The 21,346-nt window shown below is 40.3% G+C and overlaps 1 protein-coding gene across 14 annotated transcripts in view; it reads left to right on the plus strand.

The window, feature by feature from the left end:
• kif1b (kinesin family member 1B) overlaps positions 1 to 21,346 on the plus strand; it is a 61,722-nt gene that overhangs the window by 2,271 nt on the left and 38,105 nt on the right. For 9 of the 14 annotated variants that reach the window (XM_044122937.1, XM_044122922.1, XM_044122927.1 and 6 more), the window contains exons 3-12: positions 16,707 to 16,783; positions 16,881 to 17,060; positions 17,315 to 17,383; positions 17,617 to 17,795; positions 18,394 to 18,505; positions 20,013 to 20,090; positions 20,185 to 20,250; positions 20,420 to 20,437; positions 20,723 to 20,798; positions 21,183 to 21,261. In XM_044122937.1, the coding sequence (XP_043978872.1) occupies positions 16,707 to 16,783; positions 16,881 to 17,060; positions 17,315 to 17,383; positions 17,617 to 17,795; positions 18,394 to 18,505; positions 20,013 to 20,090; positions 20,185 to 20,250; positions 20,420 to 20,437; positions 20,723 to 20,798; positions 21,183 to 21,261 (934 nt within the window). The remainder of the gene's footprint in view (positions 1 to 16,706; positions 16,784 to 16,880; positions 17,061 to 17,314; positions 17,384 to 17,616; positions 17,796 to 18,393; positions 18,506 to 20,012; positions 20,091 to 20,184; positions 20,251 to 20,419; positions 20,438 to 20,722; positions 20,799 to 21,182; positions 21,262 to 21,346) is intronic. The other 5 variants (XM_044122945.1, XM_044122992.1, XM_044123010.1 and 2 more) reach the window with 1 other exon arrangement.

A 21,346-nucleotide genomic window follows, 5' to 3' on the forward strand; every position in this document is an offset into this window, starting at 1 on the left:
ATTGCATTATCTCTGGGCTTACACTAACAGTTTGTGTTGCACCTTCTAGATGCAAATAAAACGTTATCGATTAAAGTTATTCATTCACTTAGTGAACTTTTTACTTCACGTGGTTTTCTGTTTTTTGTTTGTTTCTAAAAAACCAAAGCGATTTATTGACATAATTATTGGGGATGCAGCAGTCAGTCAACAAGTTGGTTAAGAAACTCGAAGCACATCTTCATTTTTTTGTGTGTTCTTTTAAAATAATAATAAAAAAAAAGCTGAATTGGTGAAATCTAAAATTTGCAGTTCAGACGTCAAATAAGATGGAAATCTGTATTGCGAGGGAAAGCTATCTCTGAATTTCTATTAATTATTAATTTGTAATGCCCTTTTGTTGTTAGTTTTTTCTCATCCCCTTTAACAACACGTTCAAGAGATGAGTAAGTAAGGTAGTGATGTACTGGTGCCAAAGTTGTGATTCTTTTATCGGTCTCTAGGCCACAGGACTTTTAAACACGAATAAGACGGGCTGAAACAAGCGACAGGGTTTGTAACTGGCTAATAAAAAGAACTGATGCCAGATCGAGATGCTGTAAATTAAAAATGTTTTAATTGAATAGGTCACATACTCTAATATCCTAACTGAGGCATCCTTGTGGATATGAAGTGTGTCTTAAAAGAATAAAGGAAAAAGAAAATGTTCTTTTTAAAAGTCATGTGATCAACCTGCTTATTTGTGATCGTGAGTCATCAGGTGCTGTGAAGTATTAGCTGCCTCCTTAGTCATGACAGTGCTGTATGTCCTGCTTCGGTCCGATGATTAACACCGTCCCCCCTGACGCTAGCAGAACCGGCGAATGACCCAGTAACACGACAACGTCTGGCAGAGGAAACTTGTTTTTCTTACAGTCTCTCTAGCTTTCCTCAGCTCTTCTCCTGTCAGTCTTATCAGCCTCATTAGTCTAAGCTTGTATGAATCTCCTATAAGATCAAGTGTCCCTCCTAGATGTGCCTCACTTGCTCTTTATCTCTCGCAGTCTACCAAAAAGAGGATTTGTTAAATCCCCAGTACTTTTCTTTACTCCATATCCTCGGGTTTACATCATTCCAATGTCACCCAAAAGAAGCTAGAGGGGAACTTGTGGTTTCTGGCAGAACTGCAGTGGCATATGCAGCGTTTTTAAGGTGGGGGTTAGTCAGCGAGCGTGGAAGTAAGGGAGAGGAGTAGGCTGCAGCACCGCCTGCTCTACCTCCTCATCACATGGCCAGATTGCAGAACAGAGAGAGAGAGGCTGGCAGGGAGCCATGCTCTTCTTTCATCAGGTCTTCATTGCAGATGGTATGCTGAGAACGCTGTCCTATTAGGATGCTGAGAGTTTTAACTGCACCTACTGAGTCCAACATGTAGGGGTTATTACATTTACGGCGATTTGATGTACATATCGTTTATGCTCTAGCAGATTGCCTCAAACATCCTGACTTGTCATATTTAGCATATTGGACTAGCGTGGTTTCAGCCTCAAATTCATAATGACCTGTTTGAGACTCCAGGAAATACTTTTGTTTTTTTGTTTGTGCGTGTGTTTTCATAACATTGCCTTGGCTTATTTTCTTATCTCATGGACGTGACTCATCTGAATAGTTTCCAATCAGAGGTGAAAAAAAAAATCTTCTCATTACTGATCACATGACGGATAAACCAGTATGAACTTTATGCGGTTTTGAAGAAGAAAACCTTGTCAAATCCAGTAGAGGCTGAATGATTAAGGGTACCCACCTTTGAAATAGTTTGATATTATGTCTATTTCCAGTCTTTTCCATTCACCCTTTCTTTTATCCTTTGAACATCTCACTCTCTCTTTGAGTCCAAATGCTGACAACTCTTGACTTGAAGAGGAAAAACGATTTGCTTTTTAAAATAAATTCTTTGGAATTAAGTTCTTAAAGTTTCAACCATCCGGACATTGGTCAGGACTGATCAATCTGTTAATTGGACGATTCTGGCCAGCACACTATTTCTCTGTGCTTTTCTATTTGGGTCTGTAGTGTGTAACACCCAAATGTCATCAGAAGTGTAGGCGAAAATCTTTTTCTTTGTTTTTTTTTGTACTGGCTGATTCTGATATTTTGGATCTGACATACAGATTTTGTTTTCAGCCTTAGTTGATGTCAGATTTTTTCTGTATCAAAGGAAACTCTAATTTGATACATTTAAAGAATGGAGAGGGAAAAAATGTATTTCTGGTTCTTGACCTCTGGATCACTGAACAGCACCATGCGAAAAAAAAAAACTCTGACTTTAATCACTGGCTGGTTGATTTTGTGCTTGACTGAAAAAAATCACATTAGTGTGAGGTAATTCTGAGTCATAGCTGCTCGATGTAATAAAACATGCTTAAGCAATTTGTATATTGCGCTTTGTATAAATTAACTCAATATTTGGTCAGAGAGAGCTAACCAAACGCTGCCTTTAACATGCATTTTCATGCTATTTTCAAGGGTTTTCTGGGCTTAAACGGGACTGCATGCAGTCTGGCATTTTTCATCGAGTTGCTTGGTCAGCGTGTAGGTGTTTGGCAGATGTTTGCGAGGGGCCATGACACTCCCCCTATTGTGGTGGCTCAAGGGCATATGTGTCCATCCGTGTGCTTGTGTCGACAGCACAGAGCAAGAGAGAGCTGGGGGGCAGGAAGAGCAGGACGAGCCGTCTTCCCCTCCGTCCCCCAGTCTTTTCACAATGCACAGAGGGCTGTCAGGGATTGGATGCATGCAGAGTAGCAGCAAATTGATTATCCAGCGTGCGTGGCCTCTGCAGCCAGCCTGGAAATAGGCAAAGGCCCTCTTTCAGTAACGGCCCTGAAACATACCAGAGCTAATGTGGTTATAAAGGAGAGATGTAGCGGCCAGTTCTACTGATCTGTATTGGTGTTTCAAATGTTAAATAATCCACAGCATTCATTCAGTTCATGATATTCAGGCTCGTCTCCATCTTGTTATGTAAACTATGTCGGTTCTCTTTAAGCCAGTGAGCAGAAAAAATAAATAAAATAAAAAATCTGACTGCAGAACCACGACTCGTTCGTCTTTCAGATCAGATGAATGGCGAAGCCTTTTTCACATATTCACGAACTGAATGCTGTTCAGTATTATGCCCAGTGTTGAAGTATAAACAAAGTGACAAGCTGATAAAGCAACCAAAAGGTCACCACATCAATTAAACCTTCACCTTTCAGGTATAATGCCACTGAGTGTCCTCTCAGTAAGAGCTGAGTGGTTGGTGACATTAGAAAATCCCCACCGGGAGGAAACGAGCTCTGCTTCGCTGTCTGTTAACGCATACGAACAGGCAGCAGAAATAACTCTATTATCTGCTATTTATGAGGTATTGACATTGAAAGGAATACTAGTGGGACATTCAGGGAGATATTTGTTTGAGGGATAAACATTGGTGTGATGAATCCTGTTCACACATGTACGATTGACCCAATTAGGACCAATAATCCACCAGGCTTGCCTCAGGCCGCCACGCCCTGCCGCCGTAATCCTTCTGACCCATGAGGGTTTTCCTGGATATACTCCCATATTCCCACTGGAGAGCTGCATTTCTCAACTTTGATTATTTGTAGTGATGCAGTGACTTCTCACAAATATTCTAGGTTTACCTGTGCTTTTTAAAGGCTAAATTGGAGAGTGTGTTGTAATGGATTGTGTTGGCAGTAAATATGTTGGGTAACTGTTGCCAGTTTTACACGGAGATGCCAACAAACTGAATTTTGAGGTTAGTTTGCGATCTTTGGTTTCGTACAGATTTGACTCGCCGATGCTAATTTTAGCCAATTCCAGTTTCTCTTCAGGAATTTTAATTTTAAGAACTATTTTCTTTTTTCTTTTTTTTCCCCACCAGGGGGTTCTTTTTGTGGGCTCTAGTGTCCCTTATACAACAGTAGGCTGACAGGAAGGAGGGAAGGAAAGGGGGGAAGATATGCGGCAAATGTCGTTGGGTCCGGGAATCGAACCCGCGACGGCCGCGTTGAGGAGTGAAGGCCTCCAAGCGTGGGGCGCGCTACCCTCTACGCCACCTGAGCACGCCCCTTAAGAACTATTTTCAATAAAGAGTTTATTCCTTAGAGAATATTTACCTCTACTTTAACGCTGAGATTCCCTAAATGCTGACTCCACTCACCGTCCTGTTGTTTGTTGAACGTTTAGCTTTCGCTTGCACTCTTGAAGCCTGAATAAACGACAGAAAAGCCTAAAACCTTTTCCCTTTTAAATAGCAGGTTGTGCCTGTGGGCTTCCTCTGACTTCAGCTTTTATTAATATATTGATAAATTAAAGACGCTGCCTTTAAATCTGAACAGATTTTATGCCGATTAGAAGAGCAGGAGTGTGGCACATTCGCGCCACATAAATCATTGAATAATCCACAGTCCAGCTAGCGCCAGTCACCAGCTGGCTTCTCTTTGCATCTTTAGCTTCAAGTGAGGATTGAAGAGATTTCTTACCTTTTTCTCCAAATGTTTGGGGTGGAGTAAACATTATTATATCTCTGATTATTAGAAATTCAGTCGCTATGATTAAAAATAATTTAAAGTAATCTACTCGTTAAACAAATCGTTTATGATTTACTCAGTAATTAGTTTTTAGATTACAAATCAGCATTACTTGAAGCTGCACTAAAACTTTCCACTGAGCCATTGGGACTTTGTTAATTAGTACTAAATAATTTTTTTTATTAATAAGTGTTTGGAAATGAATGACAACTGACAGCATGGCAGTAAAAAGCCGCGAGAGGAATCCCACAGACTGGAATGCACTTGACGTGGCCGAGGTCAGAAGAGCAAAGTGATCAGTTTCTTCAAATACTGAAGGAACTACGTAATCGTCGGCTCCACTGCGCCTCATAGATCTGCCTCAGTCAAGTAACCGTTCCTGTTTAAAATTGTCCGTTTTTGTAGTTTGTTGTTTCAGGCTCTGAAGTCCGTATTAAAAGTACTTGTTGCAATTAAACAACAAATAGAAGAAGTACAGCTAATAATGAGGAATAGCAGAACAGGCTGTGTGCTTCATAAAAGTTAGTTCTGTTGTTCTTTCAAAAGTGAGTAAAGGTGCCAAATAGCTGTGAGAACACCAATTTCCTGCACTGACTTGCTCAGTTCATTTCAGTCCTTTTCTTCTTTTTTTCTTCATTTTTTTTTACAGCTCACATTTTGTTCCAGCAGCTTGCAAATGAGCTCGGTGCAATTGGAGCGAGCTTTTCGGAGGAAATATTGGATATCGGATGAGCTAATAACGACCCCCACTCTTGAGTGAGTGGAGGTAGTTAATCGCATCCTCGGCAGCAGAGACGGTGAAAGTCGAGCACGAGCGCTGTTCACGTGCAGCGCAGCGTGAGGCAGCATCACATAACCACACTGAGGTTTACCATTGTAGCAGATTGCTTTGACACGAACGACTCGGGATTAAAAATGCTCGGCGCGTAGAATAATTGTTGTGAACTTTCAGTACCAAAGTGAATCATTGATAACAGAAGCTGCTTTTATTTAGTCTGAACTCAGACGGTCTCATTCAGGTTTGAGTGACTCAGGGATGCTGAGATGAGAGTCCTGGCATATCGGCACTCCCAGCGTCCTTTGTTCTTCTTATCACTGAAGACGGACCTTTATGAGTCTGCATGTGTGTTGGGACTTGTTGGCTCCCTGCAGGTATTGCATGACGGCTAAGAATGTAAACATCAATGTTTCGACTCCGTACTTTTAGCTACATGGCACTTGAAGGGAAGAAGCGGTTGTTCTTGCTGGGCGTGTCCGGCTGGATGTAGATTATGTTTCAATGAAGATGGTCAAATCCAGCGTCGCCACCATCTTCTCTACACCACAACCGGCAGTGTTTTTCTCTTCTTTTTTTCCCTCCGCCCGCATTCGTTCATCCATGCCTCGATGACGAAGCAGATAAAGACATGTTTGTTTTCCCGATACGATGCTCCCTCTTTGATTCTTTTACCTTTGTTTGGTTCGCTGCCTCAGCTCTGTTTAAAAGGCTGAACTTTCCCACATTTTAAGAGCACGGCGTTTTTGTGCCTTCGTTTTCTCTGTTTTCGCTCCAGACTAGTGAGCGTATTGTTGTTTTTCTTCCAGATTCCAAGGGTTGCATGCAGAAACGAGCTCCCCAGCTTTGCAGTCGTAGCACGGCTAGCTTGTTGGTGGCCAAGAAGCTGATTCGGGATTATTTTGTGTGTGAACAAAGTTATTTTTGTAACCATAATAATTTTGCAAATGTATTAAGGCATCAGTGTGAAGCTGATTTTATGTTCAAACATGCAAAATGCACAATAAAATCTACCTGAAAAGTCTCTTTCTTTAGACGAGCATCAAAGAAAAGTTGATTCTGATAGATTTTTCTGTCCCCTCCGTGTTCATGATGTCATGATTATATAAAAGGCAGAAAGCATTTAAAGTGAGAGTTGAGTTGCTGAGGGGATGCTGGTCGAGGAAATCCAGGTCACCGCTCTGTAAAATGGGCGCCTGTTGTGTGCCATGAATGCACGGGGCTGTGTGTGTTTTTCCCCCGTCTGCACCGCCTCGCCTGGTTTACACTGTTGTTCCCACTCAGCTGCTCTGCTCGGATCATATGATAATCCCCACTGCTGTTTTCAGGCAAATTGGGAAACTCCTCTGTCATGTTAAGAGATTTAGGGCAATTGATTCCTTTTGAATTTACTGATGGTCAAAAATAAATGGATATTTGGAAGGCACAATTTAAATTTTTATGAGTGTGGAGCACAGAAGTGTTTGAATTATCAAAACAGCAGAATGAAATTCAAACAAAAATCCAGGATGTGACAATACTGTTTTAGTAAATAAAGCTGAGCTGAAAGGTAGAAGCCATTTCCGCTTACAGAAAAAAAAAAAAATGTGAAAGAACTGCTTGTTTCGTTGTATCAGATTTACAATCTCACTTCCCAAAAGAAAAATTATGGTGCTGTTCTGAATGTTTTTCATGACACAGGACGTGTTGAGAAATATCTTTTGACTTTTGAGGCATCATTCGTGAAGTTTTAAGTCCTCTCCTGGTTAGAGATGCTCTCGTCAGACTGCTGATCCTGATTCCTGAACAATAGCTCTTTTACCAGATACTCAAATGGCATTCTATATTTACTGGGAGCAGAGGGGATGTCACACTGTGTGGCATAGGAGTCGCTGTAAAACAGGACCTTATTAGTATTTTAAAACGGTACATAATTACAGTTGACATTTTGATCTGGGTTTAGCATATAATCTCAGCAGAGAGCTTTTCCCTTTGGAATAAATTCTTGGGTTTCCTGAAGTCTTTCCAACATTTCCAAACTCTGCGTCTTCCAAATCAAGTTGAAATCAAGCAGAACAGTATTTCTGTGCCATGTTCACCCTCCCTGTTATGTCTGAAAGAGCCACTCTTTGTCAATAAGGTGTAAAAACTAGTTTTCCTTTTTAAAGGAACGGATTTAAAACATAAGGAATGCTGCAAACTAGCTTTGAGCATTGAATTTAACCTCGTCGGCACCAAAGATTGTTGCCGCAAAGTGATATCATTTGGTGCATTTGCTGACCGGGGAAATGTATTTTTTATTTTTATTTATTTTTTGCCATTGTGGTAATAATTTCCCCCTCTTGAGTTTAAACCCAACACATCAGCTAACGGGCTGCCTTGTGTCCCCTCTCTTTGTTGAAGTTCTGTTTGTTTTGCTTCTGAATGGAGTCCTGCTGACTTGGCGTGTTTTCTCTTCTAGAAACCTCCCCTTCAGTCGCTGTTATTCTGATCCCCGGCCGCTGAGCCCGTCTAAGCTGCTGCTATCAAAGGCGCTTGCGCCCCCAGTTTGGTGTCAGGGAGCGGTGTATGTAAGGTTTGGCTCGGGAGTTCAGCGGAAAGATTGGGCGGCTGAAATCTGTCCATTCCTTCCTGTCACTGACAGTCTGTCGGCATGCGAAGCACTAACTGCCATCTGCTGCTGTATAAATAGACAGCAGAGCAGAACGGGAACAGCTGGCATAAAGACCAACACTGTGACCTCCTCCACTGCTTTCTAGTTCAGCGAGCGACCCCGTCTATAGTCACTTTATTTATATGTATGTGTCACTTTTTTTGTCTGTTTGGTGTAAATCTGGGATGGGGACTAAATTAATGTTTTTTTGTTTTTTTTTTGGTAATAAGGTTAAATGCAAATTTATGTTCTCAGACATGCTTTCAGCTATTGCTTTGACTTTCTGTCAGTAGCTTGTGGGATTGTGTTTTTACTCCTCTTGATTAAGAAGAGGGAAAACCTGTTGCCAAATGTGTCGAACCTGCTCTCTCCTACTTGATGTCACCTTAAACGTCCGACACAATCCTTTTAAGTTCGATAGGTTGTGGGAGTTCAATGGGAATCCTGATCCACACAGAGGTCAGCAACTCCAAGTCCTGGAGGGCCAGCTTCCTGCAACTACTGGATGCAACACACCCGATGTTGGCATGTCAGCAGGTTTTATGGATCTGATTCAGGCAAGCCGGAGTAGGGATGCACCCAAACCGACAATGGCCCTCTAGGTCTGCAGACTGCTGCGCTTCAACATCGACTTCCTGTAGCTCTTAGTTCCTGCTCGAGTTAGACCTAGGCACAATTATAAGAAAGTTATTCTTCTGCTTTAAAACAAATGTAGCCCTTTTATATTTGTTGAGGAGTTTATATTTAATAGAACTTCATCACTTTAAAGCCGAATTATCCAGTTGGAGGACCTTTTTTCTTTTAACAAAGGGAGAGGGAGGAGGACAGCAGTGTGAAAAGAGTCATTGTTACAAAGGAGGACTGGGCACATAAAGCCTTGTCATAACAAATTACCTAATGTTTTCTGCAGACCCCGTTGTCAGCTGCATTACCCCGCATTCAATGCTTTGTCCTGGTGTCTTCCTGTCCTTCTTTTATTTTTTATTTTTCACCTTTTGTTTTCTCCCCCGTAGGAAGAGAAATATGATGTGATCTGCCTTCTAACAATGGAGTTTTTTTGTTTTTTTTTTATCTATATCTTTCCAACTTTTGGTACATTCTCTCAGAGTACCAGGTGAATCTCAAAGTGTGCTTTAGAGAGTAGAAACCTTGTCACAAGTGATTTAGTATAGAACATTCTTCCTATGACTAGACAAACTCCTGTCTGGAAAGTTTTCTGCGTTTGTGGAATATTTATGAGACCTCTGGTGAAATCGCAATGCGATCAGTGGGACACGTTGTCTGTTTTGGAGATGTTGTACGGCTTGTGTTGTGGCTGCAGGAAGCTCAGCTGTTTGTCAAATGTGCCAAGCAGTGCTCACACGCTACTTTTAGCCTTGCAGCCAGCGATAACTCTGTCACCCGCGCTGCAGCCTTGGTAACGGTCATCACACACAGACAGTATGCCATAGCACAAATGAAAACGCGCAGAACATTTCTGAGGTCCCCTCAGCATCCACCTCATTCCAGCCTCGTGCTTCCTGTTGGAGACGAAATAGCCAAATTAGCGTTACTGTGGTTCAGCTTGGTCTCATGTCAGCAACTGTTTTGCTTCGGCGCTCATGCAGAAACGGTGACGCAGGCAGGCAGGCAGACTATGAAGATGTATAGGGAAACGGCATGCGGCCCTAATATGCTCCTGGATTTTTGTTTCTGAATCACCTGGAAATGGTGAGGAAAAACAAAGGGAGCGACTCTTTTATGTGCTATCAAATAATAAAATACTCAACGGGTGATAATTATCTCAGATATCCAGTAAATATATGTAAAACTGCGCAATATAAGGAGAAGATGCTCTTGAAAATGTTGTTTAATATTGCGATAACAATATTGGTTGTGAACAAGCCTGTCACAATAAGCAACTAATCGATCAATCATATGATAAATTAACATGAGCTTGATTATTTCCTTTTTTTTTTAGCTGCAATTTTGTTTACGTCACAATCCATTTTATTCATGTCTTCAGTTTTGTGTTTTTTTATTTCTGTTTTGTTGTTTTTGGTTGATGTGTTTTTATTTTGGATATTTAAAATAGCTTCCAGTGCCAGTCTTAAGTGTTCTTTATAAAATGAAAGTTTATTGGTTTTTGACAGGGTGAACTAGCATTACTACGCCACTATCTCTATATTACTTGAAAATGGTTTTAAAGCGACAATATTATTGTTTATTGCAATGATTACTGGGGACAATTTGTTGTCCAGCTAAATATATAACAACAGGCTTAGTTGTGAATAATGAAGGTCGGTCCAACTGGCCAAATGTGTCTTTAGCATGTAGTGTGTATCTGCATGGCACTTGAAATCGAATTATCTACCAAATATTGCATTTAAACTGTCTTCTGTGTTTGGCACAGATTAATATAACATAGAGACATTGTGCAGCTCTGGTCACAGGCATTTGTGAATAAGTCCGAGTAAAAATCCAACAGTTTAATTTTGCTTACAGAAAAAAAAAAAAAAAATCTAACAAATGTGTAACACAATTTAATTGCAATTATTTAAAATATTGCTTCTACAGTGCAGCCTATAGCTTCCTAACTGTAAATTTAAAATGGCATAACCTGAGTTATTGTAGTTTTTGCAGCGCCATCGACTGTTCTGTCTTATTCCGAAACAGGTGAATCTTTCTTGTGGACAAGTGGGACAGTCATAAAAACAAATTTTACTGAATCATAAATTGTCCCAGAAACTATTGTGATAAACAATAATATGGCTGTTTTGAGACCATTTTCAAGTAATATGGTTTGCAGTACACCATATTGATAACAGCATAATTTTATCCCGTAGGATAAAATTGAAGTTACAGAGCTCATTTGAATTCATAATAAAATTAATTGTTTTGTTTTTTTTTGCGACATCCTTATTCACAAGGGGAAAGTGTTAGTCTTCTTTCAGCCAGCTGTGCTTGTTGCCAAGTAAATGTCTTAACAACTCACCCTGGCAAAAGTCAAATAATGAAACTACCTGAATAGAAAGGAACAACTCTGCGAAACTTCACCAGCACCTTAGTAACTTAGTTAGTATTACTCACATAATTATTCATGTTTGTATTCTGCTGGTTTAATCAGTGTTAGGATAAAATGCTCATGTTGCCACGTACTGAAGGATTGTGTTGCTCTTTTGGGGTTTGTAAAAAGTTTGTCATTGGCTCATTTGTTATTCACAGAGGTAGCAGGGAAGTTACATGAAAAAGTCAGAGTTGAAGTAAATGTTCATATTTAACTTGTGTGATAGAAGGACAAAAATTCTTCAAATTTTGTTCTAGTGCTTTAATTAGATGATCGTATTTTAACTCTCGTCGGCACTAAAAGAAAATCTTTAGACTGTTTTCTCCCTCAATGTTTTAAGGGCTGTATTAAGGTATACCAGGTTTTTAGAAAGGTTTTGTTTCATCGTACTGTTTTACCGATCTCTTAGTGAGTTGAAGGAGAAAATCTAAATGAGATAATACTTCATCTTCAAACGTGGATGCTGGTTTAAATAGACACATCTCACCTGTCCTTCTGATGTACCTGTGAGATCAGGAGACGCGTCGACGGTGTTGGCTGCCTCCTCCAACTCGGTGGCAACTGGAGTCAAGCTCCCTACGCTCTGAATGAAATAAGGTTGCCATGGGAAATGAAATGTTCAAATGAATTACCGCAATATCAGCTGGTGTGTAAGGATAGACTAAGGAGCTTTGTATTCAGCAACAGACATCTCATTGAACAGAACATTTTCTGGAACTGCATGACGCTCTTAAAACTCCTCGCATGAACCGAACATGAACATGCTGAGTGCGTTCAGTTCATGCAGCCGTCTTGGTGTTTGCTAGTTTTCTCTTTTCTTTCAGTTCTGCTGCAGAATTGTAGATCCTCTTGATTGTCTGCACTGTTTTTTAGCGGGGCATTTCTTTGTTTCCTTTTAAAGTCTACATATGGGTTCACTTCCTGCCACCCTCTCCTTCTTGCGATCCTAAATTGGCATTGATCAGCCTGAGCGAACAGCTAGCAGTTCCCTAGAGGTTCGCTTGAAAAGAGAGGCTGATGTGTTCAGCCATTTTAGACTCTCTCTGCGTGTCTCAGGTGAAAGGCGAAAGCTTTTAGTCCCCATCTGGTGCTTGGAGACCTCCTAACAGCCTAATTAGGGAGGTGTGTTGTTTTTTTTTTTTCTTCTAAGCTTTCCTGCTTGGATTATGAGACCCCGTGTTGTATGCTGTAGCAGAAAATGTCTCCCAGCTATAACCAGCTGAGTGATGCTCTCTGGATGGCAGGATGTGGTTAGTTAACAGCTACCTACCTTGCTTTGAAATAGAGAGCTCCTGTGGTGTGCTTGCATAATCCCAGTCCTGAATTGCATCTATGGATGCAGTGCAGCTCTAATTGGGGGAAAGTAAGTTTTTCTCATGGCCTTTTTTGGCCTTCAGTAGCTTTTCTGCACATAACATTTCAGTGAATTTTGAATAAATTGTCTCAATTATGCATGGAACCTTTAAAGCAAATAAAAATCAATGATGAATTCTGACTATATATGAAGTATATGATGATATCAACGGCTGCACCTGCATACCTTTTGTATCAGTGGTTTACTTAAAAAACCTTGGGTAGAGAAAGTTATCATCACTTATGGGATCCGACGCTATAAGTGGCTTAATGTCTTACGTTACAAATCCCACAGCTTTTCAGTACCGGCTTTTCTGTACGTTTCCTGTGTTGGAACCGCCATAAGCCATAAATCCATACTTAAATAGACAGTCATTGTTCACAGATCTGTATTTTAAAGCAATTTTTAGCGATCGGTGATGAGGAATGCTGGAGAGGAGAGAGAAAAAGGGAACGCAGCGTGCCGCATCCTCCACCCCCCACCACCGCCCCCCATCCCCTCCGATTGTGCCAAGTTGAAGTTGTTATGGCAACCGGAGTCTGGTCCTATACCTGTTGCCATGGTTGAGAGGGACAGATTTTATGACGTCGTTTATGAGGCAGCAAAAATGCGTCTTCCGTCTCAAGATGGAGGAGTGCAACTCCTGCTGGAGTTTAAGTGTAAATGTGTCTGCGTTTACTGCAGACCCGCTGGGTTTGTTTCCTCATTGAGCCAATTTGTGACATTCAAGTATGTTGTGAGTTGTAAAATATCAGAGGGCATATGCTGGTTTCTGGTCCAAAAGGATATTTTTATTACTTTTGTGTACAATAGCATCAAATGCCCCTCCTATCTTTCTCTTTAATAAGAACTAATTCATCTGATACATTGACGCAGTGACACACTTTATGCTTTGAGTGGTCAAAAGTGCCGAGCATGCTGCATAAGAATGATTGAATAGCTTTTTATTCTAAACAGTAACACTAGGCCTGTCACGATAGCAAATTTTGCTGAACGATTAATTGTCTCAAAAAACTATTGCGATAGACGATAGTATTGTTTGAAAACCTTTTTACACTGATTTAATGGAAATGACGTAATAATGCATGCAATTTCCTGGCAAAGATAGATACACTTTATTTTAAAAAGAACACTTAACACTGGAACTGATAAACAAAACAACCAAAAATAAAAATAAAATTGATTCTCAGTCTCCATTAACAAAAAGGTACTTGAATAAAAACGAAATAACTTAAAGCCAAAGTGTAAATAAATACTGCATTCAACAAAAGAGTGCAGATTATAAAGTCTGTTTACCATATTGCCCTTCAGTAATCCTTAGATTTAAATAGAGAAGATGGGCACATCGACTACCTGATGCAATAGTTCACACTACATGTTAGTTCACACCTACATTTTCCCCTTATGACAATCTTAGAACTTTTATCGTACTAAGATTGTGGCTTGTGATCATCCTGTAGTGTGTGGTGTGTTACGCTAGATCGTTGTGGCGCTCCGATCTAAATCAGGGTTTTCCCCACTGGGATCGTTAACGCAGCCTGTTGAATGTGACAGGTAGCCAATCAGAAAGCCGGATTCTGCTCCTGCTTTCTGAGGGGAAATTACCGAGGGGAATCCCAAACAGCTGACACGGCGCGACCCGAAGTCCAGCGGACATTGGAGATAATATGTGGAAACAACATTAATGGTTATAAAACATTTCGTGGAAAGAATATAGAAATGACGATGGGAGGAGTTGGAGCGAAATCGCTACGTTGATGAACCCGGTAACTTTTCAGCTGTTCTTCGTTAAAATAAATCGGTTCTAATGATTTTCATTCAGTCAGGATGTTACGCTGACACTAGAGCTGCATGCGTTGCAGATAGATTGTAGTAAAACATTGATTAATTCCTGGTTTTAAAATTAGTTAACTGGACTTATAGCTATTATTTGGTGCCCATTGTTGGACATCACACGGCTCGATCGAACCTGATGGAACCGTTATACCAAGGATGTCTGTCGGCTAATGTGTGGTCTCAGATTTTGAAAATGGGCCGACAATCGACTGACAGCACTAAGATGGTGTCGTGTGCGCTGGACATTACACTAAGGAAATGAGGAAGGGAGGGTCAGTGGAGAGCACCGGAGTTGAGCCTTTTTTCATATAGCGTCATCAACAGAAAGAGAAAAAGGCTGGAAGAGACGATAAAGGCGATAATTAAAATGACGTAGATAGTTTTAATTTATCGTACAATTAATCGATTTCTTGTTTATCGCGACAGGTCTAAGTAACACCATACCTCTGATAGGAATCCAGAAATGCTCTTTAGGAATTTCAGAAAGTGCTTTGTCCTGCTGGAATGCAGTTGTTGATTCCCTAGGCTGAGATTTCCCCATCCACCTGCCGCCAAAGCTCCTCTGTGCCAATATCTTTCATTCGTACCGCTGTGTAGCCTCTCGAGCTAAGGGTGGCAGCTCATTAATAGCAACTGTAGATTGTTCCAGGAAAGGCCAAGAGGGGCATCGGTAACCTAAATCCCCCCCTTGATTTCTTCATGCCAACTCTCCAGTTTCCCTCCGGAGGCAGGTCAGAGGTGAAAATGGTCTTTATTTAGCCACCCATCTCTCTGTATCCTCTTCCAGGGCCCAATATGGAAGCAGTGGCCGAGCACCTTAACCTGAAGCTTGCAGAGCGCGGAAGCAAATGCATCGTTTTTATTTAAAGAAAGCTTGTTTCGGTGCAGACGTAATCGCCGCGTATTAAATGCAAAGCAGCTCAGAGGACATGCAGTGCTTTCCTGTCAGCATGATGTGACCCATGGAGGGCGATATGCAATCCCTGTCCCTCCTCTTCTCCTGCATTATTGATAAGTGCGCTGAATTCCTCTGAGCATATAAGGCACTCTGTTGGCGACATCTCGTTGCAAAAAGCCTCTCAAGCACCCTGATTTGAAGGAGCCAAAGGGGCTTGAATTTGCTCATCAGCTTCAGGACACAATTAAATACAACAACGCTAATTACAGCCCTGGAGCTGGCACTATACACCTCTTCTGGAAGATTGCAAATATAAACGCAGCATGCACACATTCAGTATGTTGCTCGTAATAATAGTTTGGGCTCCCTTGTAATGTTTTTAAATTAAAGACGAGCAAACATTCACTCTTAAGCTTTCGGTTGCTGTAGCGCGAGTTCATCCAAACAGAGCAGCATCCTTCTCCGTCTGCATTACATTTACATTTACAGCGGGCAGCCATGAAGCCGGGACTCTTGTCCTGCGGGTACCAACCAGCGTGGTTGAGGGGGACGACATACCAGACATAGTAGCAGATTCTTTCCCATCAAGAAATGCTTGTGTGGCTTCGGGGACCGGCTGGGCTGTGTGGAAACACTGTGTCAGCACGTGTGAAGCAGGTGAAATGTAGCAGAACCGTTCGAGTATGTTGGTGCTAAAAGATAGGTTTGCCACGATAACAAATGCACTATCCCAGAAATTATTGCGATAATATTGTTTAGTAACAATCACTGTAAAATAATGGCATAATAATGCAAGCTTGCCCTCTCAGAGACCAATTAAACTTTAATCTAGTAAAGAACATGCAACACTGGAACTGGAAGACATTTTAAATATCCAAAATAAAAACACAACAACCAAAAACAATAAATAAAAAGAAATAAAATGCAACTGAAATCATAACGGAAATTGATTATGACACCTCTGTAAACAAAATCACCATTCAAAGTACATTAATCATCACAATAGAAATAATAGAGATAATTTTTTTTTTATTTATCATGTGATTCATTGCTGATTGCGACAAGTTTAATCAAATCTATTAGTTATTTCACTCTGGCTTAACTTTCATTAGAGAATAAAGTCACTCTGGTTGAGAAGACTTGAACCGTTTTATGTTCCTTAAAAAAGATAAAAGCAGATGTAATGTGTCACTGACTCGTGACTTTTAAGTTCAAATATATCACTCCTGGTGCTGGGATTCAAAAATGCCTCTTTGGCAGCAAAGCATAACATAAACAGTGGATAAATGCATATTAGATATTTCTGGTCCTTTTTTGAGGTCTGACTTGCTGATTCAGATTTTTATTTTAATTAAAGAGAAAAAAGTGTGCAACGGGTAGTATTTTTCAAACCAACAAAAAAATTAATGAATTATAATTTGCTACGCTGCATTGAATTATTTAAAACCTGTAGTTGACATTTAAAAGCCATAGAAGGGAATGTGTAATTTATTCTTTGGTTTCATTATACATGTTACTCCGTCGCTGTAGGTTTTAATTGAAACTGTATGAACAAAGATGTAATAAGTGAATCATACCACCCCAGATGTTTTTAACCTTTTTCCTTATGTTTCCATCATCTCCTCAGCTATCCTGAACCCCAAAGCCCCCAAAGAACCAGCAAAAACCTTCAGCTTCGATTACTCCTACTGGTCACACACCACGGTGAGTAAGACATGCAGATTGTTGGAAAATGTATTTTTAATATCTGTTGGGAGCCTAAACAGTTGCAAATCCTAATGCTTTATTTCCCACCTTGCAGCCAGAAGACCCCTGCTTTGCATCACAGAACCGTGTGTACAACGACATCGGAAAGGAAATGCTAGAGCATGCTTTCGAGGGCTACAACGTCTGCATCTTTGCCTACGGCCAGACTGGAGCTGGCAAATCCTACACCATGATGGGCAAGCAGGAGGAGGGACAGGAAGGAATCATTCCCATGGTTTGTATTTTTTTATGATTGCTTTACACAGAATAAAGCGGTTTTGCACCTTTAAAAACAACACTTTTTTTCTGAATTATTAGAGGTGTTCTCTTGAACATTCGCTCTGTGGATCTTTATTAATCATTGAGATCATGTGATTAAGTTGTTAAATGTTTTGCCTTTTTCACTTGCTTTTTTTTCTTTGTCCCTTCTGTTTATTATTTCCAAATTCAGTTAATGTAAATTAACAGTCTTCTTTTTCTGTGTTCCAGCTTTGTGAAGATCTGTTTGAGAAGATCAATGAAGACTGCAACAAAGAGGAACTGTCCTACTCAGTGGAGGTACATTTACAATTTACAATGGTTATTCCACTATTGCCAACCTGGTGACTCACTCACAATATTTAGCAGGGTTTTTTTCAGCCTTTATCTCCCAGAAAGTTTCGAATATAGATCGATGTACCTGTTTAGAGTTACTAATATGTTTTTTAAATCCTCAGCCTTCCAGAACATAAACTCTGAAACTTAAAATGTATGCTGACATATTTTTATTTTTTTTATTTTTTATTTTTTAGGTGAGTTACATGGAGATCTACTGTGAACGGGTGCGAGATTTGCTCAATCCTAAGAACAAAGGGAACCTGAGGGTGCGAGAGCATCCGCTGCTGGGTCCCTATGTGGAGGACCTGTCCAAGCTAGCTGTTACATCCTACACAGACATTGCTGATTTAATGGATGCAGGAAACAAAGCAAGGTAAGTTAAGCCCCTACGTCAAGGTGAGACATAAGGGAAGATGGGAATATATAGAATGATTGGTAAGACAATATTCACCCTAAACCTGAAGTGAGTTCTGTACCGACAGCATGAGTAGTTTAAGATGCTAGATCTGAGTCCTCCAATTATGCTAAATCACTTCTCATTCATTTACTGCTAACCCACATTTTACACATGAAGAACTTACAGAATGGGAAATGCATGGATGTTCTGCTGTGTTGTGAAAGCTGCTGTGAGGAGGAGTGAACTCTGCTTTAATCTCCCTCTGCTGACTCAGAGGGCTTATATCCAGAACGTGGCGTGTAAAGCCTGCGTCTCCCTTGTGGCCGTTCTTCACAGTGTGCCTTGTACACTTTCTGTATGGAGTCCTCACAATATTATCCCCCTCCGCTACACAAACTAATCCCCTGGACTCAATTCACCCTAATAGGTGTAAAGCCCAGAGATGATGGTGCATGCAACACCCAAAACTATTCATACAGCTTTTTTCACAGCGACTAATTTAATAGAGGTAGCATCAGTTTAATGTCTGTTTTGATGCGATTTGGTAACTACGTCCCTGTGTGCTTACACACAGAACTGTTGCTGCTACCAACATGAACGAGACCAGCAGCAGGTCCCATGCAGTTTTCACCATCGTCTTCACACAGAAGAAACATGACAGCGAGACGGACCTCACCACAGAAAAGGTCAGACCAGGCAGTAACCCTTAGAAACATTTATCCTTTGTGGTTAAATGTTGAGAGTTCATTGTTTTTAGCAGAATCAATGATGGCGCGATTGTTGGTACCCACTATGAAATTAAAGTAGCAGAAGCAGTTTTTTTATATGTGTACTTTACTTTGGAGTTTTTAATAGTTTCTTGGATTTTCTTATTGGTATTACATGACTCAGATGCTCATTTCTGTTGATCACCGGCTAAAAAAATAAAAATTTAAGTCTGTTTTTTAGCTTTACGTACTTTAGGTGGGTTTGGCATGAAAGAACGGGTGAATATTTGGGAAAATATCTCATGCCCCACTAAACCAGTGTGGATTAATGCCCACACTAAACCGCACTAGCTTAGTATGATGAAGTGTAAACTGTTTAGTGTGATGTAGGGTGTGTAATGCTGGTGGCCTGTTTTTTGTTTTTTGGAGATCCTGGAAGCCTTGTTAGCATACATGGCTTCATGAAATCCTTAACAGCAGGAGATACGAACTAAAAATCCGATTAACTCCACAAGTAAATTGAAATTGGCCCACTATTTTGTTTTTCAAGAGGTTAATGATTCAAAAATGTTTAGACCCATCAACAAAGAACGAGTTCTTGTGGCCTGGCCAATGCATTGCCTAAAACTAAAGTATTGCCTAATGACAACAGGGGTATTTTGAACCCCCCCCCCATCAAATATGTGTCTTTGAAATGTGTTATAATTTAAGAAAATATTTGCATTTGCTTTCGCCAGACTGACTTAAACAACTGTTTAGAAAATTTACATTCTGTTGTGATTTTGGGAAAATGGCTTAATTCAGCCATGAATGGAGAAGGGGGGGAAACTGAGCCATTTTAGATTTGACTTCCAGCATTTCCTCTGACGCTGTAAAGACACAAAGATCGCTGTTATTTTGAAAACAATGGCCATTGTTTTCAGCCACTCTATCGGTTTTTACTGCCAGGCTGCATGTCACCAAGCAGGAATGCTTAAATGTGTATTTGGATGAATTTTAACCACTTGCCTCTTAAATGTTGATGTTGTAGATATTTCTCTATAATACTTGGTCCTCTTATGAGGTCAGTAATCTCTGGTTTAAAGTGCTGTGTTTAGGTGAGACTAACTCTTGATCTAATTTGGTGATCACGTTTCGTTCATAACTCTTCCCAGTTGAACCATGTGAAATACGTGACGGATAAACTCACTGGGTTAGATTATAGAAACGGTTTTAGTTCTGCATCATATGTTTCTGACATTATAATCACTGACTAAATTGTATAAGAGTGATTGTGGTTTCTATGTTCAATCATATTTCTCATCTGAAGAGAAATATCGTTATTTCATCAGAGCCTCTTGTATCGATGCCCATTATCTAAATGTGTGGAAAAAAATCTATTTGTTTTTTTTGTCGTACCATAGCCTACCACCCTTTAGACTTCCTTAATGCAAATCTAATTTATTTATAAAGTCTGGCATCTTATGGATTCGCACTCTCTCCTCAGGTCAGTAAAATTAGTCTGGTAGATTTGGCAGGAAGTGAACGTGCAGATTCCACTGGAGCCAAAGGTACCAGGCTAAAGGTAAGAGTCTCACCTAAAGTGGCACAAAGCATCACCAATCGACAGTGGATATCATTCCTATGTGTTCTAATTAATATGTTTTGTTTTATTTCAGGAGGGAGCAAATATCAACAAATCTCTCACCACATTAGGGAAAGTCATCTCTGCCTTGGCTGAAGTGGTAAGCGCTTTATGCCTGTTTTTCTACCAGTTCTTTCCTCCTCCTGCGGCCTTACTTTCCTCTCTTGAACTTGACCCTGCATTCTCGGGGCGTGTTTGTCGCCTGGCATGCTGTAACGTCTGCCCCTCTGTTTTCTCTCCTCTTGTCCTTTCAATGCCTGCTTACACAGGATAACTGTACCAGCAAGGTAAACACTTTGACAGCCAAAGCACTAATGTCCAAAAACGTCATCATTTCATCGATGTTCATACTGTTAATAAAGTTACACAGACTCAACTCTTCCTGTTTCATCGCCTAATGTTCAGTGCTTTTAGGCAACATGCAAAATTATGCAGACAGTCATTAGAATAGTTTTCTGCCTGTATTGTGATTCACAGTGTTTTTTTTTTTTTTTTTATGAAAAATTGTTATACTGAGAATTTCTTAAAACCTATTTTCCAGCTTTAATTTGAGCAATTTTGTTCCTTTGCAGAGCAAGAAAAAGAAAAAGTCGGACTTCATCCCTTACAGAGATTCTGTTCTGACCTGGCTGCTGAGGGAGAACCTTGGTATGAACCTTAGTGATACTTGATAAATGTGCTAATCTGTTGAAATCTTCATCTCTCACGTGTTTCGAAGTCTTTATTTTTGCATAGCAAGTGACCCATTTGTGTAACAGAAAATGAAGTGGTAATATATAAAAGGAAGAAAAAAATATCCAGAGCAAGTGTTCCTTACCCTGAGCCAAGTTTAAGAAGAACACTGTCAGCAGACTGTATTTCAAACTAATAATACGAGAAGCTCCTACTATCTTCGGAAGAGGCATTTAAAGAGCACAGAGTGCATCTTCAGCCCTTCCTCGCTTCTGTAAATTTTACTATTTAATTTACTGTAGGGGGAAAAAAAAATATTCAAAGTAATGACTGAAATGCCTCCTCAACGTTTCTCATCAGGTGGTAATTCAAGAACAGCCATGGTAGCTGCCCTCAGTCCTGCAGATATCAACTACGATGAAACTCTCAGTACACTTCGGTAAGATTATTGCTATGAGCTCAAATTAACAGCAAAAAAACAAAAACAAAAAAACACAAGCTGAATAGTTGAAACTCTCACAAAT

This window comes from Gambusia affinis, linkage group LG01 (assembly GCF_019740435.1).
Source record: "Gambusia affinis linkage group LG01, SWU_Gaff_1.0, whole genome shotgun sequence".
Classification (NCBI taxonomy): domain Eukaryota; kingdom Metazoa; phylum Chordata; class Actinopteri; order Cyprinodontiformes; family Poeciliidae; genus Gambusia; species Gambusia affinis.